At 35.7% G+C, this 26,912-nt stretch overlaps 1 protein-coding gene across 1 annotated transcript in view; it reads right to left on the reverse strand.

The window, feature by feature from the left end:
- LOC129747907 (uncharacterized) overlaps positions 1 to 26,912 on the reverse strand; it is a 165,194-nt gene that overhangs the window by 86,609 nt on the left and 51,673 nt on the right. The window contains exons 3-4 of the mRNA XM_055742312.1: positions 16,837 to 16,898; positions 12,226 to 13,776 (exon numbers count right to left, since the gene is read on the reverse strand). Coding sequence (XP_055598287.1) covers positions 12,226 to 13,776; positions 16,837 to 16,839 — 1,554 coding nt within the window. The 5' untranslated portion in view covers positions 16,840 to 16,898. The remainder of the gene's footprint in view (positions 1 to 12,225; positions 13,777 to 16,836; positions 16,899 to 26,912) is intronic.

Genomic DNA, 26,912 nt, shown 5'->3' on the forward strand with positions numbered 1-26,912 from the left:
GTCGGGGCTCGGATTTCCACCCCGAATAACACCCGAAAGTCTGAGAGAAAATGAGTACCTCCTCGCAATGAGTTCCCCGAAAACGTACCCAGGCTCCAGATGCTCTCGTCGATGTGTGTCAATTCCAGTCTTCGGACTCACACCCACCCGGAAGCACTCGACTCGATTTTCAAGGTTCCACCATCTGTGCTGTGCTGTGCTGCTCGGTGCTGTGTAATCATCTGTGTTTACCACAACCGGTCCCGGTCGTTGGGTGCCTCAGTCGGTAGTGCACTTGCTTGTTAGCTTGCTGGTGGCGTTCTAATTTTTTTTCTCGCTTTCATTTTTTGAACTTAGTATGGTTCTGGATATGGGTTGGGCGTGGGCAAAAGAAAGAAAAAAACAGCCACCCATCTCAGCTGGAACGCGCGTTGTCCCAAACTAGCAAGCTCTCGCGTGGACTTTTTCCGAACCGTTTCGAGGGTAATGGTTGCGTTGGTAGGACCAATGAATATATTCATTTATTTTAAGTTGATTGAGTTTTGGTAATTTAAATTCACTATATTCTAGGTAGGTACTTTTGAAGTGTTTCACTATCTAATTTTTGGTGATCCATTTCCCTTAGCTTGAGCTCGACTTTATTTCAAAATGGGTTCTTTTCATTTCTGTCAATCTTTTCACATGCAGTTATTATTAAAAGCAGTTTTGGAAGAGGAGGCCATGATTCGTTGGCAGCGGACGCGTTTTATTTTCACTTCGTCGTGAAATTTTTGTTTATTTTTTAAATATTTTTGTGGTTAATTGATTCAAAACTTGAAAAAAATTAAATATCGTAGGTACTTCAAAATGTGTCAATTGTTAAAGCGTCTCGAAAGTAAAATGTTTTCCTCGGCGAAGTAAAAACTTTAAGCATCGTTTTCCTTTTAAGATCGTGATTCCTTCAAGAGCTGACTGGAAAGTTGACTCGATCAACGACTATCAGAGCCCAAAGATATTTTGTAAGTTCGTTCCATAATAATTATTAAATGTAAATAAAAAAAAAATGTTTTCTGGAAATTTCTCATGGACATCTTCAAATTTTCAAAAGATTTAGGGATCTCAGTTTTGAAAGTTTAGAAAAAAATTAAAAAACCCTCAGGCAAACCCGTACGATAATAAAAGAAACCTCTGTAGAATCCATTTAAAGGGAAAGGTTATAAAAAAATTCCCAATTCTTAGGAATAGAAATCCTAAAAAGTTAAATTAAAAAATATGATTTTGAAAAAAAAAACTCGACAAAATGATCATAAAAATAACCCAAAAATTAAATGTCTGCAAAGCTGAACAGCTGAACTTTCACGTGAAATAGACCGTTTTCTTCAATCAGTTTTTTTTTTGAAAATTTTGACAATTTTAACAATTTTGGCAATTTTGACAATTTTAACAAATTTGTCAATTTTGACAATTTTGACAATTTTAACAATTTTAACAATTTTGACAATTTTGACAATTTTGACAATTTTGACAATTTTGACAATTTTGACAATTTTGACAATTTTGACAATTTTGACAATTTTGACAATTTTGACAATTTTGACAATTTTGACAATTTTGACAATTTTGACAATTTTGACAATTTTGACAATTTTGACAATTTTGACAATTTTGACAATTTTGACAATTTTGACAATTTTGACAATTTTGACAATTTTGACAATTTTGACAATTTTGACAACTTTGACAATTTTGACAATTTTGACAATTTTGACAATTTTGACAATTTTGACAATTTTGACAATTTTGACAATTTTGACAATTTTGACAATTTTGACAATTTTGACAATTTTGACAATTTTGACAATTTTGACAATTTTGACAATTTTGACAATTTTGACCCAAAAATCAGCAGCAGCATCCTCAAATAATTGCGTCTCTTAAGCCAATCCGTCCTTTTCTACCGGAAGGCCAAATCAAAATACACAATCAGCAGCAGCATCTTTGAAAAAACTGCATTTCGTAACTCAATCCGTAAGGCCAAATATAAATAAACAATCAGCAGCAGCAGCCTTAAAAATCTGCGCTTCCTAAAGCAGTCCATCTTTTTTCACCTTTATGCTTAATCAAAACAAAAAATCAATTGCAGCAATGTTGAAAATCTGCGTTTTCTTTACGAATTCCGTCTTTTTTCATCAGAGAGACAAATCAAACAAAAAATCAGCAGCAGCTTGCAGCCTTAAAAATCTGCGCTTCTTAAGTCAATTTCGTATTTTTCCACCAGAGGGGCAAATCAAAACAAACAATCAGCAGCAACGGTCATAAAAATCTGCGCTTGCTAAGCCAATTTGTCCTTTAGTTTTGTATGTTTTGCCTAGTGTTGCAAAATAACAATCATTGCCATTTTTCGAGATTTATTTTATTTGATTATCTTCAGTGTTGCCGTATACATCTATTATTCTATTTTTATTTTATTTGATGTATTTTAGAGAAAAGGTAGTGTAAAGGAAAAAGTCCATAATTTTTCCTTTTCGTGTATCTTGAAGATTTTTTATCTTTATTTTAGTTTCGATTAGTTGTAATATTTATTATTTCAACTTTTGCGAAATTTATGAAAAATAACTCAACCTGCCGGTTTGTTTTTCGATTCTGAAGACCTGATAAAGTTTCTTAAAATCTCGTCAAGAAAAGTTTTTTACCATAAAACCCAGAATTTGTGCACAGAAATTTGGTCCTTATGTATTGCTTTCATTGACATTGAATCAACATAAAATAAGTGGAATCTTCATTCAGTCGAGTGGGTTCCTAAGAGTACATTTTAATGGGATAACTGCTTCATCCATACAGACTCTACGAAATTTATGCTAGTTTCGGTAGGTACTCTTTTATGGCTCCTCACTTAAATATAGTGAATTCGGGTGGTTGGTCATGGATTCGATCTACTGACTGATGCTATTTTTGGTACTTTTTTCTGTAGCATCACGCGTGTTGCACCTTTACGGCATTTTTACGACCACAGCCACTACAAGGCACTTACTTACAGCAGAGCGTTTTGGAAGCTTGGTTGCGTAGAGTATGTAGGTACAAGTTGTAAGTGTGTACCTATTCTAGGAAGGAGTAACTTTCTTCGAGAACCATAAAGTCGAAGAGCATTCATACTTGAAAGAGAAAATTGTAGGAAATCGATGCGATGGACGATACTTTAGGAAGAGATTGATTCGCATTGAATCGTTTCTGTCCTATAACTTCAACGAATGGGAACAGAGAGGACGATGCGAGTGGTAAAGATTAATGAAACGAAAAGCTCCTTCGTCATCGTCAGGTCAGAAATGTTCCGATCCGACAGCCATAAATCAGCCACACATTCGGTCCACTGTTTATTTCCGGCAACAAATTTCGTGTCAAACATTAACGGGATGGTGTAATGTAAATAATGGCTCAATTTACATACCTTATTTGATGAATTTATTTGCCCATTCTTTCCCTCTTTTGACGATTCGGTGACAAAGAGCAACAAATTTATGAGACATTGTTGCGGAATGTTTACGGGAAAAAAAAATTATTTATTGAATGGTGTCTGAGTGCAGGTAGGAGAATGGTTGTGACCCATTTTACTTTCACCGGTCAGAAAGGTTAATTGAAAACAAAGAAAGGAAAACTCATTTGAAAGCAAGTTTTGTTAGTTATTCGATCGCACTCAAATATTTCTTAAACTGCCACACAATTCGTAGTTTGTTCGATGATATACGAGTTCTCGTTAGTAGAACTGATAAAAGATAAAATTCAAATGTGGGTCTACTTACCGAGATTGAAATTGTTCTCATAGGTAACCTTCAAAAAGTTATACATACCTGAAATTAAAATAAATGATGAAAATTTGTCAATAAGGTAAACTTGTTCAAAATGAATAATCAATCTTAAAAGGATTCATTCGAAAACTTAATTACTGCATGACGCAAACCGTTCGAAAGTCTCAACTTTAATGATCAATTTCGGGTATTGAGTATAAGTTTGTTTGTAAATTCTAGGTACTTATTCCATTAATAATTCTAATTTTTACATATTAAATTGAAAATGACTAAAGTGACAAAAATGAATAAACCAAGACGAACCCCAATTTGAACTTTACCTAAATATGCCTCCTGAGCATATTACAAGTAAAATGAATTCCAACCTTAATCAAATTTTCCAGCTGTTGAAAATGCGAATTGAAGTCAAGGTGAAGTAGATTCTCTGCAGAACATCGAGTAACACAATTTATAACCGCACATACATACACTCACACATACACAAATACGCGCACACACAAACAAACCTACATCATTTTACATAACTACACGATCAAACGAATATGATGCGGTTTCGGTTTCTCCGCGCTTATATTGCAAAATATTTCGTGGAATCGCACCCAAACGTGCCACTGGCAGAAGCACTACTCAATGTATCAGCAGCTTGCCGTCAACACGGTGGAGTCAACAAATTGAATTAATTTGACTGGGAATCAACACATTATAGTTCTGTCACAATTTATGCTTTGAAAAACTGCGTTTAATTTTTTTTATTCATTATTCAATCTAGCCGTTTAGAAAAAAAAATTAAAATAACACCTCGACCAGCTCACCTTCCTGTGGTGAGTCCCACACATATCTCATCATCATAATCATAATCAATTTCTCCCCGGGTTTTGAGCCTGAGCCTAAAATGTAATTATGTACATAGGTAGGTAGAAGATAATAGTTACACAAGCTCTGAACATCAGCCCCCAGGAGCTGAAGCCGAAAAGCTGGGAGGAATGCCAGGATCAGCTCAGAGATTTTCCAGGAAGCCTCAAAGCTTTTTGCCAACGGCACAACCTCGCGTGGGAGTTTCCCGCGTGCTCCATTTGTCCCCATCACCCCGCAAAACCTTCAAATCGGAAAGAAATTCGCGAAACTATATCCTCTTTTCGGTCATGGCCGCATGAATTTTCATATGTAGGTACAGGGTGTAGGACTCGTTTGTTGAACTGAAAAGGTTGGTCCGTCGATTGGTGGGAAGGGAAGCAGATTTTATGTGTGGGGGTTGTTCTCACGTTGAATGGAGGACTTCTTCCTCACCCCCTCGAACATGTGCTCGGTGATGCGACGAGGATAATTTCACGCCACTTTGAACCTCATTATTGTGATTATGGAATTGTGAAAGTAGGTATAGAAGCTGCTTGAGAATGTGCCTTCCCCCAATCCGTTCGTTTACCCCCGAAGGGCTAAGACGAGAAATTGTTTTTAGTCGGACTGACTCTTGTATGAATGGAATAGTATAGTTTTAGAAAAAATGATGCTTAGTATATTTAGATTTTCTCCCAATTTATGCATTACCTTTGGAAATTTTTAAAGTTCAATACTAATAAAAGATTTGGCTAACACAATGTATGAATATTGTCCACTAAAAACTCATTCCAAAAACTCTATCTGTCTGTCTGTTCCCTATAGACTCAGAAGCATCTGGACCTATCAACGTTAAATTTGGTATAAATATGACCGTTTCCAAGACCGTTGATGGTTTCTATAATAGTTTCAGAGCTCTTCCACTTGGAAGAGGGGGAGCTCCCATACAGAAATAACATAAAAGATGACACAATCTGGTTAATTTACAAGTGATTTTCATCAAATTTGCTCCACAAACATATTTTAACTCAATTAAATGATTCATTTGGTTGGTTAACAGGTTTTGTTATATTTCGATTAGTAACTTTATTACAAAATTTCTTTGTTGAAAAAAGGTGGCAGGGTTCCTTGCAAACTCATTGTAAAATGTTACAGAATTCGTACAATTTTCAAACAATTATGATCAAATTTGTCACAAACCGAAGTTTTTGATGTCATGAAATTATGTCAAATGTCAGTAAATTATCTTATCGGTTTTATAAAGGGAGGCTACTATATAAAACAAATAGAAGTATGATGACTTCGAAACATCTATAAATATAAAAATGAATGTTTGTTTGTCTGTCAGTCTGTTCCTTAAAGACTCAGAAGCTACTGGACCGATCAATGAGAAATTTAGAATATGATCGTTTCCAGGACCGGTGATGTTTTTTGAAATAGGTTCAGAAGCCTCGACTTGATAGAGGGGGCCCCATACAAAAATAACATAAAATATGACACTGTTTGATTACTTTAGAAGTGAAGTTCTACAAATTTTATTCACAAACAAATATTACACAATAAAATGATTAATTCTGTTGGTTTATAGGTTTTTTTTATAATTGAATGAAAAATTGTATCAAAAAATCCATTTTTAGGATAGGATAGGAAAATGAAACAGAAGTTGAACGATTTTCAAACGATTATGATCAAATTTTGCCCAAAATGAAGTTTTTGATGTCATGAAATTAATCAAAGTATTACTCAATCGTTCCTTTGCAATATAAATACTGCCGCTATTCGCAAGACTGTCCCATATGCATTTTCGTCATTTTTCAGTTTATCTAAAAATCGTTCAAATACAATTAGTTCATAAATTTAGACTAAAAACTTGCATAACTTTGTTCTCAGCATATATGAAAAAAATACTAAGTCATGTCTGTCCCATATGAAATATACCCGCAAAGCTGTCCCATATGTCTATTTTTAAAGAATGCTTTAAAATTACTCCTCTAATTAACGTTAATTTTACAAATACATACATTGTGTGCGACAAAATAAGCATTCATTGAAATTACGAAAGTTAGACTAGATAAAACAGCACAGTAAAGTTGAAAATAATCGTCTACAGTGGAGGTCTTTTACCACGGCCCTATGCACCGGAGGATCGGCGCGGGATCATTAAGTAAGTTAGTAAGCATGAGGTTTATGTAATGGTTCGTTGTAAAACATGAAAAAAGTCAGCTACAAAACAAATTTTTATTTTTAGGTTTTTTTTATGCTATTACTTGCTGCTTGGACTTTCATAAAATTTATGAACCAAAATACGCTTACCTGATAGCACACGCATTAGACTGGCCCATTACAAAAAAAACCTTATATTCCACGCGGCACCCCCTAGATTGGTGCCTTTAGGTGAAAAAATGACTTTCTGAAGTTTTAAGGTCATTTGGCAGAAGCACGAGCTGGCGCAAAGGATTTGAAATTTGTATGGAGATTTTCGGCAAAATGTATGAAAAATCGTCATTCTTTCCCTCTTTGTGTTCTAGAGTTTGTTTCCAGTATGCTAGAAAGCTCAGAATTTCAGGAATTGTAGTTCAAACAATGACGAACAAGTTTGTAGAAGATTTGACGCGATACGAGTTGACTGTGATAAGTTATTTGCAATTGGATGTGTGATTTTTTTTCGCATTTCATTGATATATCGTGTACGTTGTATGGGCTAATAATCACACTAACTTGATCGCGTTGTCACACAATGCACAGTTCATAGTTTTTCAAACCTTTCTTTCAACTTTTTACAACGATATTTGTTATAAAATAAGCTACAACTTTGCCAAGGACACAAACTTTCTATCTGTTATTCTAATTGTGTGGCAATGCGATCATGTTAGTACTAATAATCCACCTATACACCGTTCACAATATATAGTGATGAAATGCGAAAAAAAATAACACATTTAATTGCAAATAACTCATCACAGTCAACTCGTATCGCGTCACTTGTCAAACTTGTTTGTCATTGCTTGAATTACAATTCCTGAAATTTTGAGCTTCCTAGCATACTGGAAACGTATTTTAGAACACAAAGAGTGAAGGTGTGTCGATTTTTCATACATTTTGCTGAAAATCTCCATACAAATTTCAAGTCCTTTGCGCACGAGCTCTTCCAAATGACCTAAAACTTTCAGGAAGTCATTTTTTCACCTAAAGGCACCAATCTAGGGGGTGCTGCGTTGAAAAATTTATTTGTAAAAATCATCCCATACAAATTTGGGCCATTCTAACACGCATAAGTCATATTGTAATTATTGTATTGATTTTTCTCATTAAAAATTTGCAGCCAAGATGCTTTGCTGATTCTGATTCAGCATTTATTCAATATGTAGGTATTTATAGTCTTTCTAAAAAGATAATCGACCGTTAAACTTCCCAAAAGATGATGGTACAGGTTGTTTTATTCATGGAACGTTATTATTCATTTTATTTAAGACCTACTCAATTCTTACCATAAACTTACGTTATCTTTATACAAATGTGTCATAAACATCATTTCAAACTAATTTTCATCAGTAAACAACCAGTAAAGTGAACAGCGCAGAGAGAGAGAATCAAATGATCAACTGAAAAAAGAAAAGCCAAATATGGGACAACTTTGCGGGTACATTTAATACGCATGCGAAATATACTCGCAAGGCTGTCCCATCATTATTTTCTCCTCTGCATTAGCAACTTCCAAAGTTGGTTATAAAGAAAGGTTATAAAAATCTTTAAAGCCGTTTTTCTCGGTTCGTTGTTTTTGCATATGGGACAGTCTGCGTCTGTAGTCTGCGAATAGCGGAAGAACCGATCTATGATAAATTCGAACAATTTTCGAAACATTTATAATTTTTCGTGGTGACCTATTTTTTTCAAAAATGTTTTGATCAATCAATGTTTGAATAAAAAAAAACAACTAAACAGATTTTTTTATACTATTTGATTATTTATTTTAAGGTTAAAAGTTTTTCCTATTTCATTTTATGGAAACTTTTGGAAATAATTCCTTAAATCTTTAAAATTTAATAAAGATTTATATAAGGAATTCGTTAGTAATAAAATAGGAAATTTTCTTTCATTCGTGGTTGAGATCTTTGAATTCGCTAAAAATCTGGTGAAATTAGCTTAATTGAATTGAACAAGAATAGTTTTTTTTTCCAAAAAAGCCTTTAGATTCTCAAACAATCTTATCCTACGCTCAAACAAAATAAGCTTAATCTATCAAGCTCTGGAGATTTGATTATTTGATGAATAAAATGATGAAAAGTAAAGATCATATTTTTGTAAATCTTTTCTGATCCCGAAAAATTGATCTAAATTTTTGATTGAAGACTATAAACTTCAATATTTATAATGTTAATAAATAAACCAAAAAAAATGCTCTGCATTTTTTTTACGGAAAGATTACATGTTTCATGATTTGCATTTTGTTAAACGAAATAGCCATTTTGATAATTTTAATACATGCGGACCAAATAGGATTTATCTCCTTTTATCTTGCGCGAATGGGTTACATTCAGAAGCATTACTCAAATTTTTTGAGTTTAATCATTAAATTATATTCTACAAAATTTAAACACTACTTTTGGCAATTCAGGAATACTAAATTTTTAGAATTTGGTCCAGTGGTTTCCGGAATATAGTAAGTCGAATATCGGTGTTTTTATCAAATTAAATTTTAATCGCGTTCTTGTGTTAATCTGATTGTGAAACTCATTTACGAGTTGAATCTGAATTTTGAATATATATTCGGAATCTTAATATGGAACCTGAATTCACCATTTGAATTTTAGATATGTTTTCGATTTTTTTACGTTTTCTGTATTGTACAAAAAACAATTTCTGAATTTTGATTCCATATCAAAATTTAGAACATAAGCCAAGAATTGCAATTGGTTTCAGAGTCCTCAGTCATGAATCTTTGATTTGAATCTGAATTCATTAAATCATTCGGTAGTGAATTTTGTATAGGACGAATGTAAACAAACGGAGTTATCCGCTGGGTGATGAAGTACGTTCGAAGCCCTACATTTTGAATGTACAACGTTAATTGAAGTATATCTGGTTTTCGAAAAATAAAGAAAACTTAATAAATTTTTTGCTTGATGCTTATGGAACTGTCAAACTTTGAATGCGTTATTCTCGAAAAAGTGATTTTGGAGTATTAGCTGTTTTCAAAATTCGATACCGAATTATTTCTATTTAATCCGACTTGCAAATCTGAATTAACATATGAATTTCGAACAAGGAAGTTGATTCTGAGTCCTGACTCTAGAAAATGCTTCAGAAAAAAAAATGTGCATCGATGAGCTCCGAAGACCATCCGAACGAAAATTTCGAGGCTAGAGAGGCTATTAAAGCCAGCAAAACGATAGGAAATTTCGTAAGTCACGTCACTTGAGTCGCAGAATAAGCCCCAAAAACTCGGCATGGTTTCTTTTTTTTCATGTCCAGAACGTTAGCAACGAAATATTTAAAATGCATATAAGCTTAAAATTTAAATCAAATTTGGAATGAAATGCAAAATCAAACTCGAACGACGTCTTTAAAAAATTAAATTATGATTCGAATCGGAATGGATACAGAATCCAAAACATGAAAACAGATATACAACCTCGAAAATAAGTTTTATTTCATTTAAAATTTAATAATCAGAAATGAATTTCTATGAAAAAGTGAGAAAATTTTGGAAAAGTATAAGAATTTTAACCCTGGGTACCGTTTTCGAGGTTTTGACATTAATTCTGAGTCAAGATTACAAGCTGGAATCAAAATTTAATGAAGAAATTTAAATTTTGGGTTTAGAGAAGAATAGATCACTTGCTGTCCTGGGCCTCATGGAAGGGTTTAACCACCAAAGCTCCCCCGTTTCTACGGCCATGAATATGACTATATCTAATCAAGCAACAGAAAGTAAATTTTCCATGGGAGGGTATAAGACAACGAGAAATATTTCTATAATGATTTAAGAACCGTCCATTTAAACAAAAGGGGGATAGAAAGAAAAAAAGGCTCTCATACAATTTGCTTTATAGGTACTCATACAAGACTCCTACCTCCTCCTCTTAGAAGGAATACGAGAAAAAAAGTGTTGCAAGGCACTTCAGGCCAACTAGTGAATCTATAAAAGATGACTTTTTTAAAACAATCTTTTTGAAGCGTCTTTTGGGGGATTCTGAGCTCAATTTGTGATCACAACTCAAAAATGCGTTTTCTGGCCTTTAGAACCGTCTTTTGGGAATTCTGAGCTTAATTTGGGATCACAACTTTTAAATGCGTTTTCTGGCCTTTAGAAGCGTCTTTTGAGGATGCTAAGCTTAATTTTTGATCACAACTTTAAAATGTGTTTTCAGGCCTTTATAAGCGCTTTGAAAAAATTGAAGCTTTAATAATCATAAATATTTCATCTCGATTAGAGCCATAGTCATTTAGATACGATTCGTATAAGGTAAGGTTTATGAGATATCAGAAAATCATAGGCACAGAATATACTGTACGCTTAAGTTTTCAATATAAGGAATTTCTATTCAAAATATTCTGATGAATTGTAATATTTATAATACCATAACGATTGGTAAAAAAATGTTGCCAAAAAATATAACGTTCTTCACACATAAGCGTAGTTGTAGGTCATTTTTCGCATGGACAAAATGAAGTCCTACGCACTCTTAATAATCTTAACAAATCGCTATTTTCCTTCATAGAAAATTGTCCCGGCTTCATAGAAATTTAAAAGGAATCAATTCCGCACAGAACCCGTCAAAACTAACGGCTTTATTATTCGTTGATTCTATTGAGGGCACGATTAAACCCGATAGATAGTGGAACGAAAGTTTCCGTGGGTATTCCCAAAATTCAAACTAAAATCCGGCAAGATGGTTTTTTCAAAGCCAAAATACTTGAAATGAACAGAAGCATGCGTTGGAAGCAAATCACTAATCACTAATCGTACTTCCACAGCCAGAACTTATGTCTGAGTCCCAAAGAACAATAAAAGTGAATTATTATTCTTCTTGTCTTTGTTCATGCTTTTCATCATTTTAACATAAAAACATTAAAATGATCAAAAACATAAAGTGGTTGGGCCTACCATGGAGCGGAGAACGCAGAGACATCTGGAACATAGGAACAGGAAGAAACGTTGACCACCAATACCTTACGTTTCAAAACAGAAGCATGAGTTGGAAGCAAAAGGCTGAAAACCGTAGTGGTTTAGCACGAAAAACGACGCAAGCGGAAGCCTACAATCAGAAATATCTATTCAATTCCTCAAGAAGTGGCTAAAAACTAACTACATTGAACATTTGAATCAATTAATTTTAGTATGTTGATTTCAGAGTCCGCTTTCTCTATTCCATAATTTTTAGCCCCCCACACTATTATACTGCACTTTATGTGTTTTGAATATTCCTCATCCGAAAGTTTCTTGTCAGAAGTCGTCCTTACTCATGCTCATTTTTCGAGATCTAAGAGCTAAAATTTATTTTGGTAGCTTCAATTAACCTGTTTCTAAAGTTCTGTGAGCTTTTAATCCATTTTGAACGAAATTGTCTGCTGGTTATGACATAATTATTGCTAGTTATCAAAAGTTATAGAAACAAATCCGACTTACCTCCATGGAGAAACGTGAACATGTTAACAATGAGTAGCGCTGGCAGGAACAGCCGCACCATCCGCTGCACTCCTCCTCCCGCGCTGCCGAAACCAACATTTGAGCCGGTTGCGATTGACCAACAGTTATCACCCTCGCCTTCGCTGTTCTGTCGCGATTTCCTTCGCCTTCGACGTCTGCTATCGACATTGTTGTTACTGCTGCTGTTTTCATCTCTACTGCAGCAGCTGCCACCTGAATCGATGCTGCGGCAAGAATCATCTTTGCTAGTGATTCCACTACGGCTGCAGCTGTCGCTAGTTCTAATGTTACTACTGTTACTGCTACTGCTACTGTTGCTGTGTCTGCTTCCGTTCTGTTGCTGACGGCTTCCATTACTGTTGCTACTGTTGCTATGCTGTTGTTGTAGTCTTCCAAAGGTTTCAACAAAGTTGGCGAGGAGCATTGTCGACGACTTGGCACATGTGGCGACGCTGCTGGCGAATAGTTCACTACCGCCAAAGATGAACTGGCCTGCAGCGAGGACCAGCAAACGGACCAACCGGATCGGACCAGATCCAGCTGTCGTCGTCGTCGATAGCACCTTCTTCCGATACTGGGGGCGGTTTTCGTCTTGGCTTTCCTGCTTCGACTCCTTCCCGCTAGGTTTTCGTTCCATAGTCTTCTGATTGGTATGGCAGCTTTTTGTTTCTGTGTTGTGTTTTGTTGTTGTTTGTTGACGGCGGCGCTTCGTTGTCCACCTCGGCTGGAAGTGGCCATCAATTGAGGACAGTCGTCGACCACCAGACCAGGGACCATCATCACAGTGGCGAGTAGTTGTTGCACAAGTGGCCTTAACATTAGGGTTCGTGTTATCAAAAGTGTTATCGTTAAACGTACAAATCGGTTTAGTATTACTTGTTGATTGGAAGCATTCATGGTTGTTCTTGTGTTTGTCTTCGTGTTTGCAGTAGCGGATTGTGCCGCTTTTATGCTTGCCCGGCCGTCTCTGTCGTCGCCGATCTGCCAGGGACGCAGAAGCGAGGAATCGTTGGCGTCGTCGATCTCTAACGTAAGCAGTGCTCTCAGTGGAAGAAGTTTCTCCCGGAAGTGACCTTCGCCATAGTCGTCGCCGAGTTGCGCCGAAAAGATTGCCTCTAGAAAGAACCGACGCCACGATTGACAGCTGTCTTCGTAGGAGTCGTCGTCGTCGTCCTCGAATTCGGAAGCCGCTACCGGACCAGATCCATCGGCAAGGTAACACTTTGGCACATTTGGTTGAAACGGTTCGGCATCGAGCTGGGCTGCTCCCTTGCTGCGCCCATTGTGATTGTTCTTTGGACTGTCCCTGCTGTTGCTGCTGCTTCTGGTGATTCCGGACTTTCCTCCGAAGGCAGTGAATTGTTTGGCTTTCGTCGTCGCTGACTCGTTCCGATTGCTGATGATCAATGGCGCTCGATGATAGCTCGGGTAGCCTGCAGTAGTTGCCAGATGCGAGAAAATCTTGTTCGGTGTTAGTTTGGCGCTGGCATGTCCTCTCGATGAATAATACTTCTGAGGCCATGCTGTGCCCTAAAAATAATAAAAAAAGAACCATTAGTTTTTATTCAAAATTGACCCTGGGAACAAAATATAAACAAAAATTTCAAAATTGAATTTGGTAACGAGAAAACGTGTTTCATTATAGCAACATTCAGCTTTATGTAAAGCTTTCGTCGCAGAAATGTCGAAGGCTGCTATGTTTTTCGTTGAAAAGTTCACAATTCTTTCAACCATCAAGTTTCAGAGCTGCTGATAATCAGAAAAGCTCACTATCCTGTATCCTGAAAGCTCGTTTCTCTCTCCCAGAGAAAGGAAAACTGAACGAAAGCTTTCGCGCTCTCTGTTTTGAAACTTCACTTTTTCTACACTCACACATATACACACAGCATCCCATATCGGGCAGGTTTCCCCCCTTAAAACAAAACTAAACACATGAGCTTGCTTGGGCGGAATTCTCCGACCAGCATTGATAATGTTTAAGTGTGTGCGCGCAAAGAAGACATGAAAGAAAATACAGAAATTCTTACATAATACCCGCACTTGCAGACACGGATGATGACTATGAAAACGTCGCGGTTCTGATAAACTGTGTTTGTCCAGTGTAACAAGATGGAATTTTTGGATTTTTTTTTTGTTTTCTTTTCAATTGTGTCTAAGGCAATCTCAAACAGAATTTGACCAAGAAATGTCTCCAATAGTGTTTCATTTGAGCCAGCTCTGTTTTAATCATATGTCGGAATGCAACGAACCACCGACAGAAGACTCAACAAGAGCAATATTTATGTCCTCAAACCGCACCCAGATTGGCCCACTTACAACACATAGAAACGCCACTGATAGAAGGTCATTGGTATAATTCTTGACATTTTTTTTAACCGACAGAAATGACTAAAAAATGATAAAAATGACAAAAATGACAAAAATGACAAAAATGACAAAAATGACAAAAATGACAAAAATGACAAAAATGACAAAAATGACAAAAATGACAAAAATGACAAAAATGACAAAAATGACAAAAATGACAAAAATGACAAAAATGACAAAAATGACAAAAATGACAAAAATGACAAAAATGACAAAAATGACAAAAATGACAAAAATGACAAAAATGACAAAAATGACAAAAATGACAAAAATGACAAAAATGACAAAAATGACAAAAATGACAAAAATGACAAAAATGACAAAAATGACAAAAATGACAAAATGACAAAAATGACAAAAATGACAAAAATGACAAAAATGACAAAAATGACAAAAATGACAAAAATGACAAAAATGACAAAAATGACAAAAATGACAAAAATGACAAAAATGACAAAAATGACAAAAATGACAAAAATGACAAAAATGACAAAAATGACAAAAATGACAAAAATGACAAAAATGACAAAAATGACAAAAATGACAAAAATGACAAAAATGACAAAAATGACAAAAATGACAAAAATGACAAAAATGACAAAAATGACAAAAATGACAAAAATGACAAAAATGACAAAAATGACAAAAATGACAAAAATGACAAAAATGACAAAAATGACAAAAATGACAAAAATGACAAAAATGTCAAAAATGACAAAATTGACAAAAATGACAATAATGACAAAAATGACAGAAATGACAAAAATGACAAAAATGACAAAAATGACAAAAATGACAAAAATGACAAAAATGACAAAAATGACAAAAAATGACAAAAATGACAAAAATGACAAAAATGACAAAAATTACAAAAATTACAAAAATGACAAAAATGACAAAAATGACAAAAATGACAAAAATGACAAAAATTACAAAAATTACAAAAATGACAAAAATTACAAAAATTACAAAAATGACAAAAATGACAAAAATGACAAAAATGACAAAAATGACAAAAATGACAAAAACGACAAAAAATGACAAAAATGACAAAAATGACAAAAATGACAAAAATGACAAAAATGACGAAAATGGCGAGAATGACGAAAATGACAAAAATGAGGAAAATGAGAAAACTTGTTAGTTACAAATTTGAGAAATATTCTGCCGTTTAAATTTTGGACATATTGTGTTGTTTATAAATTTTAGCACATATAAATTAATCTCCAAATTTCTATCCATTAAATATGATTATTTTTAAATAAGGAACTCCGAACTGTACTGAAAGCAACTTCTTTTATGTAAATTTGACATCGGCACAGAAAAAAAAGTAATTCAATTAACGCGATTTCATGTGCAATTAACAGAAATGCCAATAAATGTATTGTGGTTAAGTGAAAGTCCACCACACTTTCCACCAACCACTTCCGGTTTGCATCTCGCCCATTCTTTCCGCTTTCTAACAGAAGGAAAGTTACAACAACCTTTGCCAATCGCTCTGCTATCCACGTGCTTCTACATCCTTAAAATTTCTACCTTCATCATCCATTCATTATTGGAGCAAGCATTGTGGCTGGCTTATCGCGATACATTAAAATTACATTAATAAGATGGCGAAAGTGGAGCGAAAAAAACATCATCATATTTGCGGCCTGTGTGCCGTGTTGTGACGATGGAATGTTACACTCATCTTCTACCGGTGGTGGTGCTGATCAACCTCCGCCCCTCTAGTTGAAGAGTTTTATTTCTTGTTGATATCTCCTATCCACTTTTTTTCGGAAACGCTTTTCAAAAGTGACACTTCCGCAGTGCCCCTCGTTAATGCTCCTCCCGGTCCTAACTAATGCACCGTTTGTTGATGGAATCCTTTTTTTTTTTGGTTGAAGTGGCTAAACTTCCTGATTCACTGTGATTTTGTCTGTTGTTGCTTCTGTTCGTTTTATTTCAAGCCAATATTTAAATTTAAGGCTTAAGTAGAAATTTGGGCTTCTACCACGAATTTAAAAAAAAATATATAGTGATAAAAGTATTTTAAAGAAATATTGACATCACAACTATGGTGTATCAACAATAAAAAGTAAGTTTAATTTATTAATAAGGAACACAACCTCGGTTAATACAGTTGATACATCATCTTAAAGGACACATAGACCTTCTATAAGTAAATATCGACCAAATTTAACAGTACTCAAAAGCCAAACTAAAGGACCAAGTATATCTTACCATATCGTCCGCTTTCAAATCGTTGACACAACTGCGCCTAGAAAATGTTTACACCGGGTAATCTGCGAAATGAAACAAAAATAAAATTTTATATATTACAAATTTGTCAAGTAACATACAAATAATATAAATACAACAACAAAAGTGCCAAAAGTGTAAAAAAATATTAAAAATGACAACAAAATTTAAAATCGACGAAACATTTCGATTTTGGCACAAACTGTTCGGGCGTGTTGTCAAAATCGAACGTCTATATTGCTATTTTCATCGGCCTTGGCCAGAAAAAAATTCTGAAGTTTATCATTTTTTTAAGCGTTTTTTGTTTTGTTCTGTTTCCTAAATCAATACATTTTGAAGATTTTCAACCATTCACATGCAATCATAAGTTCAATTTTCACTGAATAAATGAACCCGTAAGGTCACATACAGCTGGTTTCAAGGATGATGGCACTTTATTCTTAATCAAGTTCAGCCAATACTCAAAACAAGCCTCTAAGTGAACTGCAACCAATGGCCAGAATTTGCCTGGGAAGAAAATAATTAAAAATAACTGTTACGAAATTGCTTCAAAAAATTTATCCATGGAATCAACAAGTTTTCTTGGCTTTGTCGAGTATCGAAACGGTGAAGGAACAGTTCGGGATGTGCATGGATTTATTCATTCGTTGCGTTTTCTGCACCTGAAAAAAATTAAATGATGTATTGAGATGACCTCACTGCAAATCTACGGAATTCTGTAACCGATAGGGTATTTAGCCCCATTGAATCCATAGAGAGCGAGCCACTTTAAGTATTTATTCTGAGTGCTCAAGAAAATCGTCAAATAAAATCGACGATTTTCTAGCCTCATTTTGAATAAAAGAACACAATTTACCTTAACTCTGAGCGTACAACTTTCGAGGATATGATGGCTAGCATCTTACAAATGCTAAAACCACCTCTACACCACGAGCTGCGGCATTTACAAATACACATCACTTACTGAAAAGTATTTGGTTATTTAGGAACTGATAAACGTCAATGGAAAATGAAACAAATGTTTGTAACTTACACCTTGACTCTCGTTGAGAAGATCTACGAAGTCAAGTGAGTGTTCGATATCACTAATCACTAATCACTAATCGTACTTCCACAGCCAGAACTTATGTCTGAGTCCCAAAGAACAATAAAAGTGAATTATTATTCTTCTTGTCTTTGTTCATGTTTTTTATCATTTTAACATAAAAACATTAAAATGATATAAAACATAAAATGGTTGGGCCTACCATGGAGCAGAGAACGAGACATCTGGAACACTGGAACAGAAGAAACGTGGACCACCAGTACCATACGTTTCAAAGGGGCAGTTTCGTTGGAAGCATGCTAAGAAAAATGCTCCTTGATGGAAAACCATGCGTTATTTGAAGTAACTCCACAATTCACTAGGACTATTCTTCAGTGGTTGGAAATGATTTATTTTGTACACAGAATTCACAAAACCTAAGAATAAATGCATTTTGCAGAATGGTATGTAGTAAACATAATGATTTTAAAATTCTAAGACCTCTTTTTATTCAATTGTTTTGGATTTCGATGTACAATCATTTCTGGTCATCGACCAAGGATAAAGCGCCTTTACTCGCTCTTGAAAATAAAAAAGAGAATAAGAAAATATTAGTAAGACATAAAACCTTCGAGGTCTGTTAATAACTCGAAAGGTTTTTGAAATGAACCCTTATAATAGAATTAAATAAATAATAATAATCTCCAAATTCAAAACTTTCAAATGGTTCAGTTTTGTCCTGGTCACCAAAACTAAAAGTTGAACTTCTTAAAAGAATCGGTAAAAATGAAACGTAATAATATAACACTCTCAACTTCAACCATGAATGAACAAAATTCTTGAAATTGCTAATCCAGAAATTTCAGGAATCAATTCCCTGCAGTTGATTACCCTTAAATTAAGCCTCAATCCGAAGAATAAAGGGTGGAAACACCCAGAATCTATTTAACCCTTATTCTAAATTCATGTAAGTAAAATAATCATCATGGAACGAACTCACCAAATAAAAGTAAAACATCTGGCCTGGGTTGATTGGTGAATTTTTCTTTCCAGTCTGCTCTCCATGATTTCTAGTCCAGTTTCAACCTTTGACCACCCTTGACAATCACACTCAACTATTGATGATTCATCCTTAAAATTCAAAACATGTTACAGTTTTATACCATTTTCAGCACTTGGATATTAAATGATTGATTAAAGTGCATTTATCGAAGGAGAGAAAAAAACGCGCCCGCTGAACTTCTACAAAAACTGCACACACAAGAATGAACGGCCAATAGAAAAAATAATTGGTCGCAGCAAGCTGAACAAATGCATCGTGGCCAAGGCACTGATTTAGTCACCGTTATCATTAATTTTCAATTCTCATTTGTTACCGTTGAGAATATTTACAAATAATATCCACAATATTGCAATGATTCACACATTCAACACTGGAAAATTTTCTTCGGCATTTTCCCTAGCGACACCCATTATCAAACCACGCGGAAAACCAAATCGAAGGGCAAAGACGACGACACAAAAAATAACCCTTCATTTTTCGATCACCGTTGGTTTTTCCATTTTCATCCAGCGTATCCCCTCAAAATTCGATTTGTCCACTTAAAGGCATCTTCTATTAGCACTCCCAAAGCTTTATATTGTGATTTCTCAACACAATTTCACAAAAAAACGCTATATTTTCATAAAAATTCGACGGACGAGATAAAAAACGCGTGTATTGCGATCAAGCCAAGGCCTACTCTCCTTCCCAAGATTCGAAGTCAAGTGAGTGTTCGATATCTATAAAAAGTTATCCTATCCTAACCATAGTTCCTACTAAGGACAGGTTCTGTGCATAGATTCCGGCCAAGTGACCCTATCAAACTACGTTCACACCAGGCGAACGCTCCTTTGAATCAAATCTTTGGCTTAGTCGGAATCATAAGCATCGAGTTCCTCAATCTGACTGGATACGGCATCCGTTTTGCACGTGGCAAACGGCCCGGTAGTCGAACTCCGGGTCTCCAGCCAGTTGGTCTATTCAACTAGTTGAATCCACCAAGTTGCAGGTACGAAGCAAAGGACTCAACGAACCCGCGGATCATGCAGACGTAGTAAGGTTACAGGTTAAGGACAGCAGCAGCGAAGCACACTATACACACCCACACTACACAAGAAGTAAGTCTTTATAATACAAATCAGATTTCATTCATAGTCTGAAGTGATTTTTATTGGACATCCGACCAGTCTCCTGAAGCGAGAGCCGACCTTGAGCCCAAAGTGGTTCTCAAGCTATAGCTGGCCCATCAAAAGAGGTGTATGTATCCCACCCCAGACGGTTGCCGTAGCTTGACCAGCAACTAGGGGCTATTGGCGACCTTCTTTCGAGTCAGCAAGTAATACTTCTGAAAATGTTTATGAATCTTTCCGGAAGCCTTTGGGCGAGTGGCATCATTCTTGTTCTTTTTCTTGCTGCCATTCATTACATATACATTCTATTGTAGGTAGGGGCTGAACTTTGTAGCCTTCAGATCCGATCCTGCTCCAGGATAATAAAAGTTGCTCGTGCGCGGTCGCATATTTTTCCGTGGTCGCGTTTTGCGTCGTGATTCCTTGAAAATTATTATTCGTTACCTCCATCGAGTTATTCAATGTTATTCAAATCGACATTTTCTTACGGTAAAGAAAAAAAAAATCCAAGTTCCAGCGCCGGAGTGATTTTTTTTTAAATGACTCGAGAAATTATGGCTTTTGGAAGAAGTTTAAAGAAGGGGACCCGTGAATTGTTAGCTGAGTGTTCTTAGTTAAATTCTTATTAAGACCTACAGGATTGTTGGATTTTTGTCCAAGTGATTTATATAGTTGGAGCTGCGAACTGATAACAAAGTTGTCGACTAGACGACACCATTTGAGAAATTGGCTATGTATACTGTATATGTACCGCTCATTGGGCGGTAGTCAACATTTGATAGATACGATGGTTACTGTGATTAGAAAAAAATCATGATTTGAATCATGAGTATAAACTATTTATTGATCAAATATTTAAAATAGCTTAACTCTATTATTGGGGATTTGTGGGAGGGTTGGACAGGGCATCAAACGAGCCGAAAACTGATATACAATGGATTGTGGGTTCAAGCCAGCCGGAGTATCTCGGCAAATTTCGAATCATGAGTAAGTTACTAAAATACCTTTTCAGGATTCTTAATTTGTTTCGAACAGTTGGAAGGGAGTGAGATGAGTCAAACCTGTCCCAAGCCAGTGGTAACGGACCCCTTGGTTGTGCTGCAATTATTGTTGATGAGTTAAGAATGAACAATTTTTGAATGTGCGATCGAGACTTCCCGTACCGACTCGGGTCGAAAGACCTACCAGCCACTGGTGGGTCAAACATACATACATACATACATTCAGATCCGATCCTGCTCCAACTTCGAAAAGGAATAACAGAACAGTTGAGCCCTACTAAAGCTACAACATCAAAATGTCAGAGGCATCCTAGATCGTTTGACGAATGTTGATGCTAGATGGCAATGTCATACCTTTGCGAGAAATCAATCGATATTTTTCCTAAGTGTCCTGTCTGTTTGTCTGTGTATATTTAGGTTCGACTTCTGCTAAACGACAACTTCTATTTCGTACAAACTACCACTTAGTTAGGCCGTTGCTATGATTTCCCTCTTTATTTGAGAACAGCTTGCTTTGCTCCAAAACTAACATGGATACCAGCACTCGCCGTTCATTACCAAAGAGGTTCATTACCAAAGGATTCGAAAAAATCGTCATCGCCTCGACAGACCTTCTGAAGATGGCTTCGCTTCCCGCATGTGTAGCATTTTGATTTGAATTTTCCCACCTTCTGGATCTTTTCACTCGAAAATGCTGCAACGGCATTTATTTCTATTCCTCCCATTTATTCAACTCATCAGCCATAATTGCTTTGTTTTTAATTTGTTCGATAAGGCCAGCAGCCAGCAGCGAAGGCGCATGTAATTTATTACTCAACAATATGACAAAAACGGCTTATAATTAAATCAAACCTCTGTTTTAAAATTATCGGTTTAAAAATAATAATATCCATTTGTATTGCTTTCAAGTATAAAATCATACAGTAGCTTGAATTTATCTAGATATTTAATACACGAATTGCTTTAAACGACTTTCCATGTGTGATAAATTTGTAGTAAGTAAACTCAGTTGGACAATTTTTTTTAAGTGAATCTTTAATCTTTTTAAAAACAAAACTTTCGACTTAGCTTTAAGTTGTTCAGAGTTGAACTTTCTATAAAAATGATACATTTCAACGATTTATAAACTACAAAAAATGATTTATTGATAATAAGCTCTTTTATGATGTTCCTTCACATTTCATTTTCACGCTATTTGGCTACTCGGCTACTCGGGAACATTGTGTAACTTCATGTCTATAGAAGGCTTTATGATGCCCTATTCGTAACTATTAAAGATAGACAATAGAATTCGTTGTTTTCTACATAATCAAACTCCAACAACAGATTGAATCGTTCTAAATAATAAGATTCTTCCGCGGAATTTTTAACAAGACTCAACCCGAAAAATCATTACGCATTAAATGAAAATATTCAACACAAATGAATAAGAAGCATTTTAAAATAAACGCAAAAGTTATCTATTCAGTATACAGTTAATGGTAAAGTCAGCAGAAGCAAAGCAAACTAAAAACTTTCTGCAATGACTTACTTAATATACAAGGATCTGCTATTTAAGAAAGCACATGAAAACCAACTTAGAAAGATTTCTAAGCAACCTTTTGCACTAAAAACACTCATGACAATTTTGTAGAAAATCAAGAAAAAATGAGCGATCATAATGTGAATTTTAAATACTGCGCAAAAGAATATTACATAAAGGACATAACAGAAAATGTCGCCTGTCTTTTTTTTCTTGAAATTGTTCTAAAAAAAGACACCGTGGAGGATGAGTGATCAGCACACGGAGAGGAGAAAATTTGAGGAACAAAATGAGCTTGACGGATTCCCCTATCTCTTATTTCTGAATTTGATAACTTCTCGTGCGAAAACTGCTGTGTTCGTGGCAGCATTCTCCAAAAACAATTCCCTAGCACAATCAGTCCATCCGGTTAAGAAGAACTCTCTTTTGAAGTTGTCAAGTTAAAAGAAGAGCTCGATTCCCTTGGTGTGAAAAACGGAAAGCAATTCAGCCAAATACAAAACCTGATTCGTGATTGAAGACCGCCGAAAGTTGCAGTGCAAGGTACTTTAAAATCTAGGGCTCGAAATAATTGAATCAATCAGCAGCCAAACTAGGTGACGCAAGCTTTCACAATGTTGATAGTGCCAAAACAGCTATCAACAAAATACCCTTCCAACAAGGGGAAAAAACATCAAGACTGTAGTGCTTAACATTATCGAGCTGTTGAACATTCCCGAAGAGCCGTCTTAAGTTACTGAGTGCTTCCGTATACCCTCGAAGCCATCCTCATGGACTGACCGGAATAATACAGGACACCATTAAGAAGCGATATTTGAGAAACTCATCGAGCTTAAGCTATGCAATTTGAAGATTCGTGTTTTCTTGGAATATCGCTTCAACCTGAACGAGGTGCTATCGACTTATACCTTTCAAATTCGCAACCTCGCCCTTATACTTAAATAACAAAAGGTCATCGACTCTGTCTGAAAATTTTTCAATACGCCAAATCAACGCCGTTACACACGCTTCGACAAATCGGAGCACCTACTACAACTAGCTAAACTTGCTGCGGATTGTGACGACTAGGATTGGTCGATCTTTGGGAATCGATCTTTTGAACTCAGATTTTCAATTTTTCGGATCGATTCTTTAGCATGAAAAAATTCGATTAGATCGATTTATTTTCGATTCGATCTTTCGATCTTTTGGATTCTTTTCCTCGCTGAACCGAGATATATAAATCCAATTTTGAATTTAGATATAATGTTAAAAAGTGCAATTTGTCCATATTTCGTTGAAAATCCGGTTTTTCCCACTTTATTTGCAAATCCAAATCAAAAAATTTAGATGAGCATTTGTTAATTTTTATATTTTTTGCGTCAAAGAACGAAATTTTTCAACATATTTTATCAAAAGATAAAAAAGTATAATTGGAAGCTGAAAGTACGATTCGAAATCTGCTGATGTGAAATGTTTCAAGTGTTGCTATTTTTGAATAAGTCATCAATTTATGAGTTAATACTCATGGAGAAAATTCTGGCACCCTTAATCTAGTCAATATTGGATTACAATTAGATTTTCCTTAGTGAAATTTTTGTTTACAGATTTCGATACAATGAGTTTGAGTATATTGAAATGTCCCTTGTTAAAAATGAAAAAGAACGATCTATCAGAGATCGATCCTCTATGAGATCGATTTTTTCCTGAAACTCGAACAATCCAGATGACAGCTCGTCAGTCTTCTTTGACGCGAGTCCCTTTCCCACAAAACGTCTTCGAACTGGTCATCCAAATGTATGCTCGGAATGGTGGCCATGGCCATGGCACCACGGCTTCATTCAGGAGAACATTAGACAGAGGAAAATAATCTTCTATTTAATAGTCTACACACATGTATTTCATTTATCTAAGTATCTTCCTCGACCTATTTATTAAGTTATTATTGTTACTTCAAGTTTTTCGTTAATGAAATTAACATTTACAATTACAACAACGGACAAAGAGTCCTCACAGTCACAGCTTCACGCCTCATGTCGATGACGAATCGCAGCCCTGCTCACTAGTCACACAAATATCGTTATGTTTTGATTTTGAAAAAACGGTAAGATGTCCCAAAATTTGGATTAAAAATATTTCGGTAGAACAATCGTATGGTTTTAGAAAATATTTGAAGTTGAACACGTGTCGAAAGTCTTATCTAGACAGTGAAACCGTATTGTAAAAATATAGTGTAAGTAGCAAGTTGTGGGCCATGTTCAAAAGCGTTTTCAAGACATCTTTAGGCGGGTAAAAAAACGAAATCAAAGATTCTTCAAGTTTGTTCTAAAATATATCCATAGGAGAACGTGATTCATTTGCGTCCAAATCAGGCAACCGAGACAAAGTATTCAAATCACTTAGCCACTAGGAGAAGAAGAACGAGAAGCTGGAATCAAATAAAGCCCTTTCAATGTCACGCCCGATTCATTCCGATGCCGATGATGGTTGAAGATATTGAAGATATCATTAAGGTTGCAGTTTCCCATGGAAAAGTTCGACAGTGGACTGGGAGTTGGGGTCCTGGAAATCGAGGGTGATGACAGTTTGATTATGGGCTTTCGACTTTCCTCATCCATAAACACTTGACGGACTTAACCACACACAGGGGAAAAGAGAAGTTGCTGGGAAAAAGTTGAGAGTGAGAGAGCGAGGGTGAATAACAACGAGAAAGGTGAAATGTGGAAGGAAGAATCTGCTCCCTTCAAAGATTTGATGATAATGATATCGTTTTCGTTTGTCGAGCGAATGAAATATGCAAATTAGCAGTCGATTATTATATTTAGTGAAAACTCATTTCGCGATGTCACAACTCAATACACCTTTCCACCTGTATTCTTCCTCATCCAAATTTCCTTTCTTCCTAACTTTGGGGTCTACCTCAATGTAGTGGAATCTTCATCGAGATTTGGCAGTGAGGAATGGAATTATTTTGAATACCAGCACATTGATTCCGTTACAGATCCTTGGGCTCGTGTGTATTAGTGGGGGATTGGAAACTCTCGAAAGTCTCGCCAATTTCCCGCGAGCACAGAGAGGGAGAAAGATTTGGAAGGAGAGAGTCATTCAGGGTTGGGTTCTCACGCTTTGGCTTTTCCCTGTTTCCAAACGAAGAAAGAAAAACATAATCTGCTGTCAGTATGTTTTCAATGTCTGAGCCTCTTTTCTTCAACCTGGATAAAGGATAATTCTCACAGCTTTTGTGTACAATACGTGTGTGCTTGTGTTGTGAGCCGACGAAGAAACAATGAGTGAGGGGCTTTCGCAGAAGCCAATTGAGGGAGGGAGGGTCGATTAATATGTGTTAATGTGGGAGATTTTCCCACACCGATTTAAGATTTGCATAAGTGTGCGAAAAGCACACGATAAAGAGTGGTGTCAAAGCGATTTTGCACAATCTGCTGCGAGAAAAGGGAAATTCCTTCACGCTTGATTGGGAATTGTCCGTTCCGATAGATGGGGATGGTGCTTGACATTTGGCAATTGATTCGTATTACAATGACTTGGTCTCTGCCACCTGTGAAAGTAGGTTGGTGTTGAGCCATTCAACTGTGAGTGAGTTGCTTGGGTAAATGGAAAAATAATAGCTGCTAACTGTTTTTTTTTCTTCTGAAAAACGCAATTGGATTTACGGGTACACTTTTAATTATGTTTTTCTACCAGCATGTGTTTCAGCGAATTCATGTTTAGTTAGGATAAAATCAAATCGACCTTGACCTGGTAATCAAACAACGTTTACAATTTGGAAACCGTTGTAGCTGACAAAAATATTAACGAAAAAATTGATTTTCATTCACTGATAAAATACTTCAAACTTCATTTTTTTTGTTTCGATTATAGTCGTTTTATCATCTTTATGGCATCCGCGACTTTATCAACGTTGCAGTTGGTGGATCGTTATTGAAAAACTTATCCGGTACAACTGCGTTCGATGTTTACTCTTGGGCTTGAACTCGCGGACATCGGCTCAGAAGACAACAGACTTGCCAACTGAGCTAAACCACAAGCCCATACTTCAATGTTCGATATGCTGGGATTGTTGTAAAAAATTGATAAAATTCTATAAAATACGAAAAAACGCTTTTACATGCTCTGAATTTTACTTACATTGTTGTTGATTAAACTACATGTAATATTACTATAGTAAAGGCACCACCGTTCCAGTGAAGTTTGATATCGGAATCTGAGATGAGAGCTGAAAAATTTTAAGAATAAACAGCGAAAAAAGTCCTTTTTCATTAGCTCCAGCAGCCAATTCCTACTTTAAAAGATGGAGATCAACTTCTTTTAACTAACGCAAAAAAGCTCAAAAATTAGCCCA

The sequence above is a fragment of the Uranotaenia lowii genome, chromosome 1 (assembly GCF_029784155.1).
Source record: "Uranotaenia lowii strain MFRU-FL chromosome 1, ASM2978415v1, whole genome shotgun sequence".
NCBI classification, from domain to species: domain Eukaryota; kingdom Metazoa; phylum Arthropoda; class Insecta; order Diptera; family Culicidae; genus Uranotaenia; species Uranotaenia lowii.